Source organism: Podarcis tiliguerta (assembly GCF_965153285.1).
Source record: "Podarcis tiliguerta genome assembly, chromosome: 14".
Classification (NCBI taxonomy): Eukaryota; Metazoa; Chordata; class Lepidosauria; order Squamata; family Lacertidae; genus Podarcis; species Podarcis tiliguerta.
In genome coordinates, this window is record NC_139547.1 from 39,113,501 (window position 1) to 39,136,129 (window position 22,629).

At 45.3% G+C, this 22,629-nt stretch overlaps 2 protein-coding genes across 10 annotated transcripts in view; both read right to left on the bottom strand.

Annotated features, from left to right (window-relative positions):
• The window catches only part of MARF1 (meiosis regulator and mRNA stability factor 1), a 37,345-nt gene extending 33,841 nt beyond the window's left edge, over positions 1–3,504 (bottom strand). For 5 of the 9 annotated variants that reach the window (XM_083413322.1, XM_083413321.1, XM_083413320.1 and 2 more), the window contains exons 1-2: positions 3,359–3,490; positions 272–476 (exon numbers count right to left, since the gene is read on the bottom strand). In XM_083413322.1, coding sequence (XP_083269448.1) covers positions 272–415 — 144 coding nt within the window. In that variant the 5' untranslated portion in view covers positions 416–476; positions 3,359–3,490. Of the gene's footprint in view, positions 1–271; positions 477–3,358 lie in introns of all 9 variants that reach the window. The other 4 variants (XM_083413318.1, XM_083413316.1, XM_083413319.1 and 1 more) reach the window with 3 other exon arrangements.
• Positions 3,505–5,015: 1,511 nt separating this feature from the next.
• The window catches only part of LOC310664314 (uncharacterized protein), a 110,597-nt gene continuing 92,983 nt past the window's right edge, over positions 5,016–22,629 (bottom strand). The window contains exons 59-73 of the mRNA XM_083413272.1: positions 21,321–21,482; positions 20,668–20,823; positions 18,261–18,426; positions 16,656–16,840; positions 15,465–15,557; positions 15,129–15,333; positions 14,462–14,649; positions 13,903–14,000; positions 12,924–13,108; positions 10,268–10,470; positions 9,599–9,788; positions 8,571–8,680; positions 7,247–7,369; positions 6,725–6,866; positions 5,016–5,831 (exon numbers count right to left, since the gene is read on the bottom strand). Coding sequence (XP_083269398.1) covers positions 5,788–5,831; positions 6,725–6,866; positions 7,247–7,369; positions 8,571–8,680; positions 9,599–9,788; positions 10,268–10,470; positions 12,924–13,108; positions 13,903–14,000; positions 14,462–14,649; positions 15,129–15,333; positions 15,465–15,557; positions 16,656–16,840; positions 18,261–18,426; positions 20,668–20,823; positions 21,321–21,482 — 2,250 coding nt within the window. The 3' untranslated portion in view covers positions 5,016–5,787. The remainder of the gene's footprint in view (positions 5,832–6,724; positions 6,867–7,246; positions 7,370–8,570; positions 8,681–9,598; positions 9,789–10,267; positions 10,471–12,923; positions 13,109–13,902; positions 14,001–14,461; positions 14,650–15,128; positions 15,334–15,464; positions 15,558–16,655; positions 16,841–18,260; positions 18,427–20,667; positions 20,824–21,320; positions 21,483–22,629) is intronic.

The following is a 22,629-nucleotide window of genomic DNA, read 5'->3' on the forward strand; positions in this document are numbered from 1 at the left end:
TGGCGGAAAACAGATGCTGTGAAAGTGAGGTAAAGAGTTGTTAAAAGGTTCCTCACTTCTAATAGGGCAGGACACATTTATGCTCAGTTTCTGGGATAGAAGGAAACTACCCCTTAGGAGAGTATTAAATATCTTAATATATCTTAATATATGTATATCTTAATATACATTGCACCTTCTCTCTTTGATGACACAAACAGGACACTTAGCACCTTCAATAGGTCACTGGTGTACTAGCATTCAACTCAGCAAATGTATGCCAAAATCCTACCGCTTTTGCACTAGGAGGGAAACTCTGTTCAGTAGCTGAAAAGCAGTTAGAGAATTTCCAGAGCCATGGTCTAGCATCGTTATTTTGTTGCTGAAGCCATCCAAACGATCTAGTACAGACGTCTTCCGTTATGTTTCCTTCCATTATACTGCCACACAGAGGTCAACATTCTGACATCTTTCCTTTCTTTCATTCTCTCTACCTGCTAAAAAAAAAAGAAAAGCATATATTTAAATCAAAAAAATCAATCCAGGTATGATCATTAAAATGACCTAACGTTTAGTTAATATTAACCTTTAGTTGCAAATACTATGTGGAAACAAGCTTCTGGATTTATGCAATCATCTGTTCTGCTTGTTAAAGTAGCCTGGACAAAGTCTATCTTCCCTTCCAATTCACTACAGATGTCAAAGAGTAGTAACTAAAGGAGTTCAAGTAAGGCTGCTCAGAATCAGAAGTCTCCTATGAATATTTGCTTAAGTAGTTCCATATCACCTACAGCAAGTAGACTACAAACCACTAGATAACGTTTGTATGCACACGTGGGGGAGGGGGAAATCATGTTGTTTTCTCAGCAAGCACCACAAATAAGCAAACATTGACTAACTACAGGAATACAGGTTTCCTGATTCTGGCCACTTCTGGTAGTACTGTAGTACACGCCACCCCGATCTCTGAGAGGTGCAAGATTCCAGGGATTCCAGAAGCTTACCCAGGGTTCGGTTTCCTTGGAATGAGGGACAGTGGAGATTGTGGTGTCTTTAGGATATATGGCTTATTTGCACATATATACAACCTGTGCCTAGAATGGAGAGGCTCACAGCTTTAGCAACCAAGGCTCCTCCTGTAGCTGCAGCCTTGGGACTCCAGCATAAAACAGGAATGGTTCTGACTCTCCCAACTGCCCAGCCTGCAACCTCTACCTTCTACCTCACATAACTCAACCCTCAACTCTGGCCTTTGTCTTTCAAAGTATTAGCAAGTTGGGGGAGGGCACAGAGCCAATTTCTTTGTTCCCTTGGTGGCCATTACCTCACTAGCAAGCCTGGCTATTCCAGGAATTGAATCTGTGCTGGGTCCAAGAATTAGAAGGGGGCTCAGGCACAGAGTCTATTACCCCCTAATACAGTATTCTACAGTATACCTTCACTAATAAGTAAATAATTTGTTAAAAACACTCAAAGTCTGCCAGTGTGGTGTAGTGGTTAAGAGCGGTAGACTCGTAATCTGGTGAACCGGGTTCGCGTCTCCGCTCCTCCACATGCAGCTGCTGGGTGACCTTGGTCTAGTCACACTTCTTTGAAGTCTCTCTGCCCCACTCACCTCACAGAGTTTTTGATGTGGGGGAGGAAGGGGAAGGAGAATGTTAGCCGCTTTGAGACTCCTTCAGGTAGTGATAAAGCAGGATATCAAATCCAAACTCTTCTTCTTTTTCTATTTATTTATATTATATGATAAGATTTATATCCTGCCTTCCAGGATAAGTGTTCTCACAAGGCAACATATAAAACCAGTCATAAGAGATACAAAATCAACAATTTAAAATTATGACTATACCACTTTAAGCAGTCAACACCTCTGTAAGAAACAGCTATTAAAAATTTAAAGTAGACTGAAATTAAAATGCTGCATGAATACTCTGAAAAGTCACTAAAGGAGGGGTCATATGCACTTCCATGGGAACTTCTCCAGAAATATGGCACCACCCATATCTGCTACTAATTTATATTTTACAGAAAGCCATAACCACTCCCCAACGTATTTCACCAAGGAAATTCATTTATTCACAACTTTTAACATTTTTTAGAAATGCAGCCCTTACATGAAGCAATATAAAGAAAACTAATTTTATGAGCCAACTTGGGGGGGGGGGTTCATTTTGTTACAGCACTCAGGCTTACAAACATAACAAGTGTACATACACATTATTTTCAAAACATTCCTGCTCAGTTCCTTATCTTCTACTCCATCTCTACTAGCTTTCTTCTGTAGGCTTCCCAGTAAAATTTTGCATATCTCCCAGGTTCTTACAACTCCACATATTGTTATTAACATAACCCTGTGCCTTTACTATGCTGAACTGTGGTTACACCAACCCCACTCCACTACTAGCAGGCTGCTAAAGGAGTTGGGGTATGGAAGATGAATATGCAATGAAAAGTATTCTTAATAGACCTTTACTATGCCATTTTAAAATTTCAAACTGCCCTGAGCATTGGCTGAGAAACAGTTCACAAGTCCAACTACCAAGGGTGTATATATTTCAGATTAAAAAGCTTCACCTTGGGAGCTACTCTACTGGGCCTTTGCTTTGGGCTATGGAATAAAGCAAGAGGACGCTTGAAGGAGCCGAGGAGTTGAGAGCAGCTGCGAGAGGAGCTACAAGCAGAGGGGAAAAAGCTCCCCGGGAGATGCCATGGGGGACGAGGAGCTTTAATGCAGCGGCGGGGAGTGAGTGTGACTCACCCAAGTGGCTACTAGGAGTTTTAAATTAATTACCAGGGAGGGAGAAAAACTCTAGAGGAGAGCTCGTTTTTTGGCTCCTGAGCCTTAGCGGCTCCCCTTTTCAGAGTTCTCGTTCGTTTGTCGGGTTGCTTTATTCGCTACGCAGTTTATTAAGCCATCACCGTCAGGTTCTTAAAGTTGAAATTACTGAAATTTGCTTTGTAAGCCACACTGCATGAGAAAACCAGGCTATATATACTTCACACACACTCACACTCTTATAGGCAATAAACTATGTGTAAGGGGAGCAAGGAGATGGGGGGGGGGGCGGGGGCGCGACAAGCCACAAACGGGGAGGGAAAACCCTCGAGCAAAAAATAAAAGTTCCCTCCAAGGCCACCCCTTCCTATAACAACGTATATAGAAGAGGGAGGGGGAGATATAAGGGGACACTGACCGGGGAAGGCCTTCCCTAACTGGAAGAGAAAGGGGAAAGGGCCTCTGAGCATGCACAGAACGCTTTCCCTCCCACATTCTCTCCCCGCCCCAAGTCTTCAGCCCCCTCCTCCTCCTCCTCCGAGACCCCCCAGAAGGAAAAGGGGAAGCTCCCTAGCTCTCCCCGCCCCAGTTGCGTCCCCTCACCTCTCCGGCCCCACGTCCTCCACCTCACATCCCAGCGCCCACCGCCTACGTCCCGCCGCCGCCGCCTCCTCTCCCTTTTTGTTTTGCTCCCCGCCTTCTCCTTTCCCCCTCTCCCACTTCCGCCTGCGCTCCGCTACTTCCGGCGCCTCCTGCCGTCAAGGGAAACCCGCTCGCTGTCGTAAAAGGCCGCCGCCAGCCGTAACACGCCCCTTTACTTCTCCTCGTCTTGGAATTGAGGTCCGAGTTCCCCCCTCGGGGCCCCTGGCGTGCGCATGCGCGCGGGGCAAGCCATGCTGTGCTCTGCGGGTGTTACTCTTCTTAGTTATAATAAATTTCGCCCCTCTAGTGTCTTATTTATTTCGTTTATACCTTCCCCCCCCCCTCCAAGGAGCTCAAAGGCGGTGTATACGCTTCTCGCTCTCCTCCACTGTATGCTAGAGCTGAGAGACGGTTACTGGCCTTCAAGGTCATGACTGAGTGGGGACTCGAACCCTGTTCTCCCAAGTCCTAGTCCAGCACTCTGGCCATTACACTACACTGCCTCTAGTAGGCCGTGGTGTAGCGACTACAGGGACCTGGGAGAGGAGAGTTCAAATTTCCACTCTGCCACTTTCCCTGGGTGACACTGGGCCACTCATTGCCTCTGTCCACCTAACATACCTTGCAGGGTTGTTGTGAACGTTGAATGAGGAGGGTGAGAACCCTAGTTGCCACCTTGAGCTCCTTGGAGAAAAAAGGCAGGATACAAATGGAGTGAATGAATGGTTTTGCGGGTGCAAATCCTACAGGCAATAGGATAAACTATAGATCTCTAGGTGCTTTGGACAAAGCCATATGCTTTAAGGGTGTGGTGGTGTAGATGTGATGAGAAAGGTCCTCTGAGCAGGTGCTTCCATCGACTCCCCCAAGTTGCCCATCTCTTCCAAGCCTTCATTTTCACCCCTTGGGGATCCCTCAAACTTATCAGAGCAAGCCCTGCTGAACTCAATGGGACTAGCATCTGATGAGATATGTACAGGTGTGTTGCAACAAGAACCGTTTGCTGTTCTTTGCTGCATCTTAAGAACTAATTATGACAAAAGCTTCCGTGGTTCAGAGGCTACTCATTTTTCCACATGAAGGTGTATTCAGTCCGTCATGTGAGCCTTCTCTTGAAGCCTAAAGCAGTAAGAGCCAAGCATATGTTTATATTGTATTACAAGATATATTACAATATTTATTTCATTTACGAATGGTTTCCTGTGAGGCAAATTGGAAGTTGACCTGCAGTTAGTTTCAAAAGGAGCGTACATACCATACATTTACAGCATACCCTTCACACCCCAAGAGCTACGATTCCTAGCACCCTTAACAAACTACAGTTCCCAGGGTGTGTCTTGTACAAACTTCATAATGCAGTGTCTTATATGGCGGTCATGCAATGTCTTAAATGGACATCTAAAATGAAGGCAAGCTTCTCTTTTTTAATTAATGGTTTTATTTGGCTTAATGTTTCTCTTACTGGTTTTGTTGTTTGTTACATTGTATTTATAAATTGCTTTACTGTTCACTGTCGAAATATTCCAGAGCAACCGTTGTTGATAAGTTGTTGGCTATCACTGCCATCTGTCACAAAAAAACCCCTAAAACCCTGGTAAATAAAGACAATCTCGTGGCATGATTTTCCTAATAATTGGTTTATTGTTATTATTCTTATTCTTATTCAATCAAAATAGTTCAGTCTATTTACCTTACAAGATCTAAGGTGATATGGCAGCCAAGACATTTCATCCAGTGATTTCTAACATGCCATTACTCAGTCTGCACAGGCAGTTTAAAAGTATTCTAAGGAATGGATTTAGCACATGGCAATATCAAGTTCATGTCGATGATTGCTGGATTTGGGGATTGAAAGCAAGAGCAAAGATGAGGCATTTCGCTGAAAGGTGTTGAATACACCTACCAGCCATGTGTCAAAGGGAAATTTCAGGAATTGTTCTGCATTTATTCTGAGGATCCTAAATTCAGAGCTGCCAGAATTCAGAGCCTGGATTTCCCCGTTTGCAGCCTGAGCAAGACACCCTTCTACAATGAGATTCTTCATTTGTTAACACAACATATCTTCACATTTCCATTTATTATAAATTCTACTGCGCTTGATGCTTTCCATGCTGGATGTTCTTTATGGTAAAGGCACAGCAAAGTTGTTTTGGGCACAGAAAGGCACATTTTTGCCTTCAGAACAAAGTGGAATCAGAAACTATCTGAAAGTTAGACAGGTCTAACTATTCCCCGAGTTTCTTCACTAAAGCCACGTAGTGGCTGGCTGGCAGACTGGGCCTCCAAACAGATAAAGTACATCAAGAGCCAGTGTGTGGTCGGTCCTCCATTAGAGAGTCGGCCTTGAGATCTGGGAGACCTGAGTGCGAGTCTCTGCCTCTACCATGGGCTCATTGTACAGTCTTAGGCAAGCTGCTGTCTTTCAGCCTCAGGTCTGCAAAATTGAAATAAAAAAGGTTGATGGGGAGGTCAACTGTAGAAAAGCATAATCAAAATAATAATATAAGCACATCAGATCAACCATAACCCAAACATTCTGGCAATTTTGATTATAAGCTGTCGCTTGCCACCCCATATCTGAGCAGTGTGAGATTACTGAGGTTCCAGGCGCTTACCCAGAGTTCAGCTTCCTTGGAATGAAGGACAGGGTGGTGTCTCTTAGCTATATAGTTTATTTATACATATATGCAACCTGAGCCTATGATGGAGGAGCTCATGGCATTAATGTCCCACGGAGGTCTTGATTCTTCTACAGCCGCAGCCTTGGATTCAAGCAGATATCAAGCATGTCTCTCCCTCACAAGCTACAGCCTGCCACCTGCTTCTAGCTGTCACACACAACTCTCACAAGGTTTTGGTTCCTTCTAACTACTAGACAGGTGAGGGAGGAGCCCCCACCCATTTGTCCTGTGGCACAGAGTCACTTCCCCTGTTACCCTAAGGACCCATACTTAGGTCATTATTTAAAAAGCTGGCCTGGCTATTCAAGCAGTTGAATCCTTGGTGGGAGCAAGTTACCTATATGCACCGCTTGAAGATGCACTTTTGTTTAATCTGTCCAGAATCTTCCAAAATTCCCCATCATCGGATGTCCACAAGTTCTTATGTTATGAGAGAGGGAGTAAACCTTTCTTTTTCCAATTTCTCCTCACAACACATTATTTTATAAACCTCTATTATGTCACTTTTTCTCTAAATCAAAAAGTCCCTTTCCTCATAGAGGAGTTGAGTGGAAGCCATAATTGACATGCTATCCTTAGATTATTTGAAGACAGCCAGACCAACCCCCCTCCAAAACACATACAACAACAACAACAACCTACTTACCACATTGAATCGGCATCTGCAAGGGAACAAAATTTCTGCTGCACAAGTTCACAAATGCCGCAGCCAAGGTGCAAGCTGCTTTTACACTCTGCAGTTCACACATGTCAGTCTTGCACAGGACATAGAATGGTTCTGGGTCCACCTTTAAAAGAAAGAGGTGGTAAGTCCCATGGGAAGAAATCTGGAACCGTCTGTTTTGGTCTAAGATTGCTTCTGTCATCACGAACAGAGACAGCAGATAGGGAAGCTTCCATTATTGCCTATGTAGTCCAGTATAGCCAGCTCTGACCGGCAGCGGCTCTCCAGGGTCTCACGCAGGGGTTTCCCCTGCCATTACCTATATTATGCCATTACCTGAGCCTTTTAAAACCAGAGCTGCCAGAATCTTGAACTTGGCTTGGTGACATAGGGGCAGCTGGCCAAGACCTCAGGTAGGCTGGAATGATGGTGTGCAAACAGCAGCAAACTCATATCTTGTGTCCTGTTTTGACCAAAAAAAAAAAAAAAAAAAAAGGTACTCACTACTCTGAAGCAGTTCCTGAAGAGGGAATCGGCATCCAGGAAGAAAGCTTTGCAGATCTCAGGGCTAGATGAATCGAGACACGGCTTGGGGGTCCTCTTCATCTGGCTGCACTGGTTGCTCATCTGGGTGGCGAAAATCAAATGCATTTTACTTACATACAGTGGTGCCCCGCAAGACGAATGCCTCGCAAGATGGAAAACCCGCTAGACGAAAGGGTTTTCCGTTTTGGAGGTGCTTCGCAAAACGAATTTCCTATGGGCTTGCTTCGCAAGACGAAAATGTCTTGCGAGTTCCTGCGATTTTTTTTCACTCCCCACCCCCTTTTTCTAAGGCACTAAGCTGCTAATAGCCTTTTAGCAGCTAATCCGCTAATCCCTTAACCCTTTAATAGCTGCTAATAGCCGCTAAACCGCTAATAGCGCTAATCCGCTAATAGGGTTGCTTCGCAAGACGAAAAAACCGCTAGACGAAGAGACTCGCGGAACGGATTCTTTTCATCTTGTGAGGCACCACTGTACTTATTTTTTTATAATAATCTTAAATAAATGAGAATAAAAATGTGTGCCCCACCACCGAGACCATTCCATTGTAACTATCCAACCTCCCAAAATTTCATCACCTCTTGCAATGGTTTGACCCCTTTCCATTTTAACAGTAATTATTCTACAAACACCTTCCGTATCTCCTCAAAATCATTTCTCCTGCATATTCCCCGTCACACCTTAATGGCACATGCTAATTTATCATTAATAGCTATACCCCACACCTCTTTATACCATTCTTCCATTTTATATTCTGCTTGCCCCTTCCACGTCCTGGCTATCATAATTCATGCAGCTGTCAATAAATTTGTGAGCAAGTCCTTCATAGCCTGTGAACCTTCCACCCCATTATTTCTTTATTTATAAGACTATTTTGAAAAGGCCAGTAGCCGACTCATTTAAAAAAAACCTTTTATTTGTATGCAGCTTTCCCACACCTACCCATGCATGACTTAATATCTGCTCCAAATGTGGGTTTGTGGTTTAGCCCTCCTAGACAAAGCACAAACAGTAAACCGTACAGTAGACCTTGGTTGCAAGCTTGAGATTAGCCTGCAGAGAGCTGAACCACATGCCCAAGTTTGTACAGCCAAATAATTGCTCAGTACTGTCTACAGTGACTGGTAGTGGTTCTCTGGGATTTCAGCCATGGAATCTTTCTCCCAGCTGGGGATTGAACCTGCGACCTTCTGTGTGCCAAGCAGTTGCTCTACCACGGAGCTGCGGCCCTCCCCACAACACTCAGTGGCTCCTCTGCAATGTAAACGCGTCACTGGCATACCTGCCATGCATGCACGAGCTCCTGCACGCTGCCAGCATAGGAATGGTCTGGAAGCATCCATTCGTTGCCCGCTTCATTGTCATTGGTACCAAAAAGACCAGCAGACACGCCTAAAAATGCAAGAGAAAGCAAGTCTCAACCACCTCAAAGGGCAGGATTGTGGAATGTTTCATGCTGGTTAAGGACTAATTATTTGGGGAAATTTCGAGAGATGACCTGGTAGCATCTCTCCACCTACCGCCCCCATTTTAAAGTAGTGCTGTAAACTTACCGTATTTTCTGCTCTATAAGACTCACTTTCTGCCTCTGAAAAAGTAAGGGGAAATGTGTGTGCGTCTTATGGAGCGAATGCAGGCTGCGCAGCTATCCCAGAAGCCAGAACAGCAAGAGGGATTGCTGCTTTCACTGCACAGCAATCCCTCTTGCTGTTCTGGCTTCTGGGATTCAGAATATTTTTTTCCTTGTTTTCCTCCTCCAAAAACTAGGTGCGTCTTGTGGTCTGGTGCGTCTTATAGAGCGAAAAATACGGTAACTTGTTCAACTAAGCTAGGGTTGTCATATTTCAAAAATTGTGTGTGTGTGGGGGGGAACATTAAGTTTTTTTTGACCAAAGTTGTTGAGCTCCTTTTGCAAAATCTTGAAATGATGATGAATAAGTTTTGAGCTATTTTTAAGGAAATTCGCCCAAATCTACATGTCTGACATGGACATGGGTTGCCATACATTCGGATTTCCCCAGACATTTCAGCAATTTCTGCCTGGGCACCCGTTTATGAGGGCTGAATCCTGGCATTGTCCGGAAAATTCCCAGCATATGGCAGCCCTAAATTAAGTTTGGCGGGAGATATATTACATTAGTCACATAATTTCGCCATAGTGGAAAGCAAGACGAATATCAGGTTTTGGCAGAAGACAAAGTGCAGCAGAACAGAAACCGATCTGCATGTGGCATATACAGGGTGGAACGGGAAGCGATGGCTTCTTACGTTGCTATCCACCACACATAGCTCAAAACGCAGAGTACAAACCATGATGCCATCCATCCAAAGTAAGGGTACAGATGTCGTAGCGAAGATCACATGAAAACAAAGCCCCATTGGTCGTAGACACTTCTACAAGATCAGAATATCTTTGGTTTGCAAGGCCATTTTCTTCAGGAGGGATGTCAAAATGCTGGCAGTTCTCCTCTGACAGGGAATAGTTGTACTTCTTGTAGATCTATTTAAAAGCAGCAAGGGGAATAGAGGTTACAGTGAGACTGGGTTTTCAGAATGCAAAGTGGTTTGCAGTAAGTTGGTGAGGTGGCCTTGACTTATTGTAGAAATTCTGCATCTTCCCACCTAAATTGCACCCACAAGAGGCCTTTGGGGCACAGCTGGGGTTGGGGAAATCTCAGATCTGGAGGGCAAATGCAGCCCTTTCTCTGGTCCTTGGGACTCACTCCAGGGCACATACTTTTGCAAGCCCCACCCCTTAGCAGCCCCACATCCATTTCCTCCCCACTCTCATCTGTATGTAAACTTAACACTGGCCAGACTCCAGAACAATTTCCTCTGGTTTATAGATTTAGTCAGCCCACATTTCCTATCAATAAGAACCTCCTCAATATAAATACAAAATTAAGACCTGGAAAGCATAAATACCAAGCACCCCAAAGTTAAGACACAGATGTAAAAATGGAGAAGACCTGTAGTTACCTTCTGTTCTGGGTAGATAACAACAGTGGTACCATTCATGGTGATGTGCAGTGAGTGCCTGCCACTGCTGGTCAGATTTAATATTACAGTAAATGCATCATGAACAAAATCCTTGGCCAGGAGGACACTGCATTTGGAGGTCAAACTGTATATTTTCCCGTCGAATGTCCTCAGGTGCTTATTCCCCATCAACAAGGCATGATCTGGGAGGATGTGAAAAGTAGGGTCACTAAACCACCCACGACCTGTGTTGGAACAGCTAGGCTTGCCATATTTCAAAAAGCAAAATTCCTAGCACCCCCAAAGTTGTTGAACTTTTTTAGGAAACAAAGAAAGAGGACACATAATGTGAGAAATAACAAATTCAAGAGCCAATTCTTCTTCTTCTTCCTCTAGCAGGGAAAAAAAGGGAGATTCCTTGCTGAGGTTTTTCCACCCTGCTTTGGGAGGGTGGGACTGAGGAGGTAAGTTCCTTTGGACCTGCTCCTGAGCAAGTAGCAACAGATGCCCTGAAATATACTCAGAGTCGAGTGTGGATTTCATGCTCCTTATTCAGCTCATAGTAGCAAGGAAATGAAAGTTCCCCCAAAATATCTGCTTTAAATACATTATTTACACAATGGGCCACACGTGATTGGCTGATTCCGGGATTCTCCTGTAAGCCAATCAGGTTGCGGATTCACTTCCACCTGGAGCTGGATTGGGTGGCTCCTGCGGATCAATCATACTGCTGCATTTTTCTAGGACCAATCAGACTGCTGCATTCTGAATCCTATTGTACTAGGACCAATCAGACTGCTGCATTTTGGATCCTATTCAACTCAGTACATAACATGCCATGTTCCCTTTTAGCCAGGCTTCTCGCCTCCTGCTCTGTGTCCTAGAAAAGGGAGCAATTGTCCTCCTCCAGGCAGCAGCTGAGGCAGCTTGAAGAAGGGAATGCAGCAGCTCTTGAGGGGGGAGGAAGGTGGGGGCAGGGTAACAGAGCCATCTTTATTTTCCTCTCTGGATGGCTGGCGGGTGCTTGGGGGTGCTCTCGCTCTCTTTCCACTGTCCTTTGCACTCCCCTCCTCCTCCTCCTCAGTTGGGGCTGCTGCATGTTAGGAGGGGGTGTGCTTTGGGTCTCCCATGTAAGGGGGGGGGGGACATTCCTTCTGCTGCTCAGAGGAAAATATGTACGGGAAATTCTGGAATGCTCTTAGAATTCAAAAAATTTCCCTGGAAACAAGAAGAATTACCGATGAAAGAAGAGTGGCAAATGAAGTTAATGGACTACGCAGAATTAGATAAATTAACAGGAAGGATTCGAAACCTGTGGGATCAGAGATTCTTAGAAGACTGGAGTAAATATTTGAACTATCTAAAAAGCAACTGTAATAAACAGATTACGCAAGTAGGACTGCAAGAAGTTCTGTGAGGAGGATTATGTGAAATATTGCAATGAAGATTATGAAGAGAATTATTACCGTAGTTAATGATAATTAAAAGTAATAGATAAATTAAGAAATGCAGAATAAGTGATAAAGTATGGGAAATCTTCAGAGCTTGTTGATGGAAATCTAAAATATTGTAAAAGATAAGGATTTATGTTAAATGATTGTTGGAAATGATATGTTAAAAAATCAATTAAAATGTATTAAAAAATATATATCCCAGGACGCCATTTTAGGCATCTGATTTCCTGGCATGTCCAGAATGTTCCGGATATATGGCAAGCCTAGGAATAGAAATCCCTAAACTATGGAGCAGGCCCAGCTGAACAAAGGAAGCTGCTTTCAACTGAGCCAGACCCTCAAATCCAGCTAGTTCTGTACTTTCCACAGGTGGTGGTTTGCCAGGATTGTAGAAAGGAGTCCCTTGTAGCCCTCTCTGGAGATGCCAGGGACCTTCCCCATACAAGGCATGTTGAAATGGCTAAGCCAGAGATGCTTTCTATCCAGTAACACAAACTAACCGACAAACCAACCAAACCCCATTCCAGGACAGCAAGCACAGGGTAAAAAGGGTAAAGGTGAAGGTACCCCCTGCCCGTACGGGCCAGTCTTGACAGACTCTAGGGTTGTGCGCCCATCTCACTCAAGAGGCCGGGGGCCAGCGCTGTCCGCAGACACTTCCGGGTCACGTGGCCAGCGTGACATCGCTGCTCTGGCGAGCCAGAGCTGCACACGGAAACGCCGTTTACCTTCCCGCTATAAAGCGGTACCTATTTATCTACTTGCACCCGGGAGTGCTTTTGAACTGCTAGGTTGGCAGGCGCTGGGACCGAACATGGGAGCGCACCCCGCCGTGGGGATTCGAACCGCCAACCTTTCGATCGGCAAGCCCTAGGCGCTGAGGCTTTTACCCACAGCGCCACCCGTGTCCCAGTCAAGCACAGGGTACATTATGCAATTACCAGGCAGTGGGACCTAAGCTCAAACATTGGCCTGGACATTTGCACTGAGGTCACTTCCAGCATTTTGCAAGAAGGGTTCAAGTGCATAGCGGAAATTTACGTTTGCGCAATTAAAGTGGAAGCTGTGAAGGAAACTGCAGAGATGCAGGGAACACGTGGAGTTGTTGTTGTTGTTGTTACAGCTCCTGTGCATTCCTTTCTGTCTTATACTCCATGAGATAAGAGGAAGTGAATGGAAATTAGGGGTTTTAGAAGACTTACGCTCAAACGGGCTCTCCATAATTCTTTGCTTGAATCGGTAATATTCCGCAGCTGGGTTGATGCTGTACAGCCTTCGGAAGGGCTTCATAAGTTTTTCTTCGATGAGATAGTTTGTGATGTTTCCCAGGTCCAGCGTGGGTTCTCCTTTAGGCTTCACTGGCAATCTCACTTCCACAGAGCAGTTTCTGAAAGGCACCGTATGAACTTCGGGAGAGCCCAGTAGGTCTGGCCAAAGGCCCATTCTGGTCCCACAACCCAGATGCCTATTGGGAAGCCTGCGAGGGGGACCTGAGCCCCCCAGCACTCTCCCCATTTGCAATTCCTAGCCTACAGTGGAGGCAGAACATAGGCATTGTGGCTCATAGCCATTGATAGACTGATCCTCCATGTATTTATCTAATTATCTTTCAATGCCATCCAAGAAGAGAGCCATCACTGCCCAATTAACTGTGGGGCTCAGTGGACAGTTCTACACCATTTTGTGAAGAGGGAGACCAAACTGCACTGTTTGCTTGTCATCTACTCTGCTGGGGTCTTCCCAGCTGGGAAGGCAACCCAGTTAATAGCCCAAATGGGAAATGAGTGGCAACGTCAGAGTCCAGGCAAGATGCAGCCAGCCATGCCATGTGGCAAATGTAACTGATTGAAAAACCAAAGTATGGGTGCTGTACTGAAGTTCTCACCCTGGGCCAGCAGGGGGATACTGTAGATAGTTATGCAAATAAGGGATCGAAAGTGATTGGATAGTTTTAGAAAGTTGCTACAGTTACGTTGTACTGGAGCTCTATAAAAGCAGGCTGACTGAACCCTTCAGTTCAGTTCTGTTCTGGCCTCTGAATAAACAAGAGCTGTTTGAAGAATCGCTGTGTCGTCTGATATGTTCACCCACAACTTAACAGGTGCATGGGCATATATATATATATATATAACACTGCATTTTGTTTGAACTCAGCCAAGTGCAATCATTCCACAGTGTTACCTGGCTGAAAAACTGTAGAGGCTTGATAAAGGTTTCTGAAGCTTGCTCACTGCTCTGGAAAATTTGGCTTCTGCCCAGCTTAGCATCTGTTGCGTTGCCTGTTTTGCAGGGTGGGTAAAAAGAACACAAACCCAAGGAATTAACATTGCTAAATTTAAACTGGATTTTTTTAAAATTTAATTTTAAAAAGCAATGGCAGAGAGTGTGTATCATTAAAAAGAAATCTGCTTGTTGAAGTGAAGTCTGAGGACGTGACAATCTTGCTGACCCCTCACCGCCTTGCCATGGCAGATGAGAGCCAAGTTCTGGGACACAAATTTTGAGAAAGCGATGCGGACACCCGTCATGAAATGGAAAACTTCATGAGGCGTACCACAACACAAAATGGCTGTCATGGGGGCCTGGCACAACACAAAATGGTTGCCACGTATAAAAGAGGCCTTCCAAAATTGACAACTCTGTGATTGTATATCAAGCAAACTCCTGTTGGAAGCAGGTACTAGGCCACTGGGGCTCCTGTGCTGAGCAGGAGGGACATGAATAATTTTTAAATACCAACCATATCCAAGGCAGTTTTCAGCATTCTCAGGGAAACTTGGATTGGCTCCATCAGCCACACATCCTTCACTAGCGTGGGCACAAAAGCCTGGAGTTTCTTCAGATACTCCTCCGTCCTCTGTTGCCACACCTCGTCCAGAGGCTTCAACGTCACGTCGTAATAAGCATCCTTCAGTGTTGTCAATGGCTCTTTTTAAAAGGAAACAGGGTGGAGAAGAGAGTGTGATGGGGAGTGGGGAAAGGGTTGCATCCATCACTGCTCCTACTCAGAGCAGACCTATTGAAATTAACATACATGTCCTGTGGAGGGGCAAATTTGCCAATTTCTCGTTTTTCCCACCCTGAAATTCAGTTCTTCACATTTCTGCGTCACTTTTTAAAATTTTATTATTTAAAATGTCCTTGTGAAAATGCACCAGCAATTTTGTGAAAATTTCTCCTAATTTTTGTACATGCAAAAATATCCAAGGAATTGGCAACGCAGAGCCAGTGAAGGCTACATGATCTGGGAAGAAGGAAGGCAGTTGGCCTGCTGAGAGTCCCAAGGGCCAGATAGAAAGGCTCGGAGGGCCACATACCTTCCCAATCCCTGAACCAGAGAGTCCCCATCTTTGGCTAGGCCCTTAAATTCTTTCTTTTTTTTAATCATTCCACCCTGCCCAGCTTACTTTGCAACTCCATCTGCATTTGTTGTATGATGACTTGAAGTTTGCCCAGGTAAAGTGGGAGGCTGTTCTGTAGTGTTTGCTTGACTCTGCTCTGTTTCCACAACTGGACGACTCCTCTCATTTTGTTTTGGAGGATTCCTGCTACTTCCTGGGAAGTTTTTGAAAGCCATCCAACAGCATTGTAGAGAAAGTCAACATGCTGAACCTGCAGAGTTTGCACCACAGACACAGTTGTACTGTTTTTGTTTAATATAGCAGGGATGGTGAATCTGCAACCCCTCCAGATGTTGTTGGGCTAACCCTGATCATTTGCCATAGTTGCTGCCAACTTCTTACCGATTTCCTGAAATCCTGGAGGCATCCTTCCAGGTTCTTGATCTTTGCCAATAGCCTGTGCTGAAGGTCGGATGCGATCTTACTCAGTTTTGACTGCGAGAATCAGAAAGAAGAAGACTTTGATGTGTGGTTTTGAAAAGATTACTGAGGTGAACACGAGGCCTAGCTCTCACTGTCTGGGATCTCTAAGGCACTATTTGCACAAATTAACATCATGCCACTTTTAAACAGTCATGGCTTTCCACAAAGACTCCTGGGAAGTGTAATTTGGTAAAGGTGATAAAGGTTGTTAGGAGTCCCCTATTCCCCCTCAGAAAGCTACAGTTCTCAAAATAGTTTAGTAGTTAACCCCTCTTTCTAGGGCACTCTGAGAACTATAACTCTGTGATGGGAAATGAGGGTTACCTAACCATTCTCAGCAATCAAACTACATTTTCCACTGTCCAGACTTCAGCTGTGGCTCATGTTTACTTCATGTTTACCCATGATCCGACACCACAGAATTAGGATCCTGTCACTCCACCCCGCCCCCCGACTAAGTGGTCTCAAAATCTCCCTTCCAGGCACATGACTAGGTGCTTACCTGCCTCAGCAAAAACAATCATTCTCCATCTAGCCACCAAGAAACAAAACCCCAGTCTTGTACTTTTCTGTGTACAAGACGATGATTTTCTCTATGACTGTTTTTCGGCAATTGACCCTAAAAAAAGCTTGACAACCCCGGGCAATCCTCCGCAAAAAAATAGCTTGACAACTCTGGGCAATCTTCCCCCATTTTCCTAAATTGGAGTCCCCAAAAATAGGGGTCGTCTTATACATGGGGGCATGTTATACACGGAAAAGTACAGTAAATCTCCTGGCTCAAATAGCAGCAGGTGGGGTCTTTGACCCTAGCACAGCCCCACCCCCAAATGTGAGACCCCTTTGGTGTCTCTCACTTTAGGGGTACCATCACCAGGGTCACTGCTGGCCACATCTGGGGCAGCAGTGTGTCCACCCCCACCAAGAAATCTTGGTCTCCGAGGCCAACTGATATCAAGCAACAGGTTGGAGGTGTTTATGCCAGAAATGGTCTTTCCCCACCACAAAACCAGAACATAACTGCCCTGATCCCATCTCGAGCAAAAATAATAACAAGCGCAGAACAAAATGGGGATCTGGAGAGCCCTGTCGTTTTTGAAAACATCACACCTCTGTTTTAGTGACTGGACCTCCACAGCCATGGGCCTTGAAGCTCAAGCTCTTGTTGGAGGCTTCCAGGGCCAAGTGCCCCACTTCCTCTCGCCTCTCTCTGTTAATGACAAGGTAGGCATTGAAAGCGGCATGCTGTTGGCCATCTGTGCAAGCCTCAAGCTCCAGCCCATCCTCAGCATCCTCTGCGAGAACCAAGAGAAGAACAAAGTTTTAAGCCACGGTGGAAAAAGAGAAGTGTGAAATCAAGGAAAGGAAGGAAGCGGCCATTGCAAAACGATAGAAATCATCACAGAACTGTAGAGTTGCAGACAAACTTGAGGGGTTCGGAGGGTGGCAACACGAGAACGGGCCTTCTCTGCAGTGGCTCCCCGTCTATGGAATGCTCTCCCCAGGGAAGTCCGCCTGGCGCCTTCATTATACACCTTTAGGTGCCAGACGAAAATGGTTCCTTTTCAACCAGGCCTTTGGTTGATCCAATTTACATCCTATGCCCTTTTGAAATGTTTTTTTTTGGGGAGTGGGAGTGGCGGCTATTGGGTTGTTGTTTTTATTTTTATTAGGTATTTTGTGGTTTTATATCTTGAGACCCCCAGTTATAGGACGGTATTTAAATTTAAAAAAATTAAAATTAATCAAACTTCCAAAATATAAACAAAAAAGGAGGCTGCCAAATCACCATCACTGCTTCTCTGGGTCATGGGTGGCCATGTGTCCTACATTACACAGGACAGTCCTCTATTTGAAGACCTGACCTGTCCATGCCCCCGCATAACCATAAGAAGGAAGAGTTGCCCACCAAGAGCTGTGTTTTATTTGTACACCTCCTGGATCAAACTGAGAAACAAAGACACACGACATATGAAATTGTTTCTTTAAAATCCCTAAACTCCTTTTTGTCCCTTCCCAAGGGGAGTTAATCAGAGAGACAGAAAGAGTTGGACCCAAGGCCAGCCAGCTCCACGAGGATGTGATCTCTAGCTCTCCCATTGCTACTCAGATGCAAGGGCTTGGGAATCTCTTCCAGCCTGAGGGCCGCATTGACTAATGGGAAACCTTTGGGGGGCCGCATTTCAGTGGTGGGTGGGACCAGAGGCAATAGCAGCTGGACCAGCAGGTGTAGCCTGCTGTAAAAAAGTGAAAGTCAGATTTTGGCAGTGCGCGAGTCAGACTTTTCTACAGAGAGGTCCTCCTTTCCAGAAAAGGAAGAGGCATTATTATCAGGACATATTCCAGGCAGGCAAGAAGCTCTCTGGGAGCGCATGGGGAAGGGCCAGTGAAGAGTGAGTACCAGGGACACCATCTCTAGGGGGCCCGTGGGGCCCGAGCACCCACAAAAAATTGTTGTGGGTGCTCAGCAACCACACCGTAGCCCCCCCATCACGTCACAAGTGCTGGGCACCCATAACCTGGGACCCAAGTTGGTGCCCCGATGGGGACTGAGCAGAGCTCTGAGGTCCACACAGAGAGCTATGGTGGGCCACATTCGAGCCTGAGGCTCCCCTCCTTTAACCACAATAGCACACTAGCCATCACTTTGAGGGATTCCACATGCGATTGGATGCCAGTTATCCAGAACAGAGCACCACGGAATAGCGAATTTACCTTTCAGGTATCCCGCGTAACATTGAAGGCATCCTTTTCCTTTGGAAGCTGCTAATTTCACTGCCTCTTTTGGGTCAATCTTCGCCTCCACCCGGACTTGACTTTGACCAGCTGAGGAAGCCACACTTCCCACCACACCCAGCCAAACAGCATCAGATGCTTTGAGCTGTGGAAAGAAAGGCAAAACATTTTCAGAAACTGGTTTTCAGAAGCGTTACCACCTCTACCTTTGGGGCAGAACATAGCCATTGTGGCTAGTAGCCATCAATAACTTTCTCCTCCATAAATTTGCCCATTTGTCTTCTAAAGACATCTCACTTGGCGGCCATCCCTGTGGGAGTGAGTTCCATAGTTTAACAATTTGAAGGATGACTTAGTTTTCTCGGTCCTGAATCTCCCAGCATTCATCTTCTTTGGACATCCATGAATTCTAGCATCATGAGAGAGGGAGGCATTTTTTTTAATTCTCTACCCACATTCCCCATGTCGCACATAATTTTATACTATTCTGTTGTGTCACCTGTTCCTCTCCTTTTCTATAAACAAAAGAGTCCCAAATGCACAACCAAAAGCCACTGTGGTGTAGTGGTTAAGAGCGGTAGACTCGTAATCTGGTGAACCGGGTTCGCGTCTCCGCTCCTCCACATGCAGCTGCTGGGTGACCTTGGGCCAGTCACACTTCTCTGAAGTCTCTCAGCCTCACTCACCTCACAGAGTGTTTGTTGTGGGGGAGGAAGGGGAAGGAGAATGTTAGCCTCTTTGAGACTCCTTCGGGTGGTGATAAAGCAGGATATCAAATCCAAACTCCTCTTCTTCTTCTTTCCTCATACTGAAAGGTGATTTGGAGTGGTATGGCAAGAAGGCACTAGGCCCTAACTGAATTCTGCTCACACCCACCCAGGGCCGTCTTTAGCAGATGCGGCACCGGGGTGCAAATATCCACCTAGCGCCCCCAAATTACAATGGATAGGTGGGGGGGGGGGGCGAAGCTGCGTACTGCCGGCCATGGGGGGGGGGGAGCGCAACACTCCCCCGTGCCACTGCAGGAGAGCAATCCCCCGCAGAGGCTTGGGAGGGAAGCTGCGTGCCCACCAGCCATATGGTTGGTGGGGCACAGCAGGCAGGCGTGCCAGGAAAGGGGAGGCCGCTGGCAAAGCTGCGCAGCTCCTCCACTCGCTGGGGCGCTCCTGAGAGGCCGGCGCCCTGGCGCAACGCACCACTAAGCCCTATGGGAAAGACAGCTCTGCACCCACCTAGCTATTAGTAATTTTAAAGCTCCCACCACCAGCCCACTCTTCAAATTATCTATATTCACCTGAATACCTTTACCACTAGGTGGCAGTGCATGCTCATTTGCAATAAGGGTGGCAGATGAAGGTAAATTTTGAACTCAAATAGTTATGGCGGATGCAGCAAGATTGTCGGGGCAAATTGCATGTCACGTAGCAGGGGTGTGCAAGAAAGCCCAGGCAGTCCTTTCTCTTGCAACTGTTCTGTTGGGAGGGGGAAATTTGCATTAAAGGAAGGTCAGGGAAATGAGAGAGTGCTTAACCCTTCGCCTGCCATTGGCACTTAAGTGCCTGCTGCATCAGACTGAAGGGATATTCAGTCCAGGGCAGGGCCGGATTTAGGTTTGATGAGGCCCTAAGTTACTGAAGGTAATGGGGGCCCTTTATATGTCCAGCTGTCCTTTGTCAACAACAAATTGTCACTGTTTTTTGTGGTCTGTGCCTTAGTTTCTGAAGGCCTGCCTAAACAGGAAATAGCAAAGAGGGAGCCAGTCTCTTGGGAGAGAATTCCACAATATGGGAGCTGCCACAGAAAAGGCTTCCTTTGGTGTCATCACCAACCTTGGCTCTGATAATAATAATAATAATAATAATAATAATAATAATAATAATAATAATAATTTTATTGTCTTTGCCCCCTTCGGGGACAACGAAATTACTTGGCTGCTCCATAAAAACACTAATTAAAAAATATAGTAAAATACAGCAAGGGAGATTAGATGATTTTCAAAGTCTGGGCTTCCCATTCAGGGCCGAGATCACTCTGGAGAAGAAGCTGTTCTTAAGACGGCTCGTTCTTGTCTTCATCGTCCTGTATCTCCGTCCCGACGGCAAGAGCTCGAAGAGACAGTGACCAGGATGCGATGGATCTTTTACTATGTCCAGTGCCTTCCTATGGCACCTTGTGGCATAAATCTGCTCTAAGGTGGAGAGTGGGCAGCCAACAATGCTCTCTGCTGCCTTAACAACCCTGCACAACCCCATCCTGTCCTGGGTAGTACTGTCAACAGGCCTGAGAGAAGTTGCTCCCATGAGGGTCTTAGCACCCGGGCAGGTTTGTATAAGGAGATAAGATATCTCAGGTAGCCTGGGCCCAAGTCACATATTGTACAACTCACTGAAAACTCTGTCGAATAGTTCCTCTCTTCGGCTGTGCTACGATTTCTTAAGGCGGCCGTGATGGACCCCTCGCTGCCAGCAAGGCTGAGTTTGCCTTCTGATCGCCAGAGAAAACCTCCCTTGTTTAGCTGGTGCTTCCCAGAGAGTGCAATTGCCTAGGAAAACAAGAGTGGGTGGAATTACCAGAGACAGAGTAAAGTAAAGGTGGTGGTGGGGGAATAGACATGTGTCACAGTGGGTAGGAATGATACCTCTTTGACACTGCTTCCAAGTCTTGACAGGCAGGGTGCCCCCAAAGAGGAAATGCACCCCGCAAAAGGTTTGCATAAAAATTGCATATGGTAATTGTTATGTATAGATGCCAGTTTCGAAATATCCTGCCTAGATGACCCTCGTGGGTCCCTTCCAATGATTCTGGGATTCTTTATCTTTTAAGCCGGACTCGGACCTGACTGCCCCTCTAATAACATAGGATGCTTTCAGATTGATAGAGGGTTGTTCTCTGCAAAGCAGAGGCATGAACATGTCACTGAAGTCCTATGCATGTTTGTTCAGAAGGAAGCCCCGTTCATTTCAGCGGGGCTTCGTTCTGAGTAGGCAGGCACAGGATAACCCTGTTTGTATTTGAGAGCAACGGCAACGCATCACTTACCTCCGGGAGATCGCAGGTTCTGAGGCTCGCAAAATGACGAAGCCAAGCTGAGTAGTCTGTTTCAATTTCCCCCAAGATATGCTGACTGGAACATGGAGTCGAAAAGATGTTTTCCAAAATGGCTTCCACCTGAATTTTATCCAGGTGCAATGACTTGCTTTTCTGCATTTTTTTAAAAAGGGAAAATAGAACAGGAGCTCAAAACGTGCCTGCATTTCTGATGTCTGCAGTCACTGATGAGTACGACTCACAAGTTGTTTAATAATGGCTCCTAAGGGTGCTCCCAAACTGTCACTGTTTTGGGGTGAGATTCAGTCACATCCCAGCCAATTCAGGCAGATCACACATAATATAATAATAATTAATAATAATTTATTATTTATACCCTGCCCATCTGGCTGAGTTTCCCCAGCCACTCTGGGTGGCTCCCAATCAAGTGTTAAAAACAATACAGCATTAAATATTAAAAACTTCCCAAAGAATCATGGGAGCTATAAGACACAAGATCTACCCACCAGGGAAGAATGGCAGATGAAGTTGATGGATTACATGGAACTGGCGGAAATGACTGGCAGAATCCGAGACCAGGGAGAAGAGTCGGTGGAAGAAGATTGGAAAAAAATTAAAGCCTATCTACAAAAACATTGTAAAATTAATGAATGTTAGAAGGATGCTGGAATGAAGTTATATGATTTTAGCAGAAATGTAATAAAGACGTAAGTAAAAGTGGATTGATAACGGGATAAAATGAAAAATTTAAGGTTAGACTGTTAAGATAAATTATACAACAAAAATTGAGTAAGATGGAAAGAATTTGCTGAAATAGTTAATTGAAATAGAATACAAAAAAGGGAGGTGTGAAGAGGTCGATGAACCAAGTTAATGAAAGGTAAAGATATGGAATATTGGATGTGTGTGTTTAATGTATTGGTTTTTTTTTTCATTTTTCTCTTTTTTTCTTCTTTTTTGTATTGTTGTATTTTTTTTTATTGTAACTGTAATGTATGTTTTGTTAAATTTATATTGTTTCTTTTTCTTTCTTTTTCTTTTTTCTGTAATTTCCAAACCTCTAATAAATATATATATATATTAAAAAGAATCATGGGAGCTGTAGTTTGTTGAGGGTGCTGAGAATTGTAGCTCTGTGAGGGGGAAGCTCCAGTTCCCAGGATTATTTGGCGGAAGCCATGGGCACAAGCCTACAGATCTTATGGAAAACATTCAGCACCATCAGCAACAAGAATAAATAAATAAATAAATAAATAGCTAGCATAACAGGCTCAAGGGCCATGAAATATGTCAAAAAGCA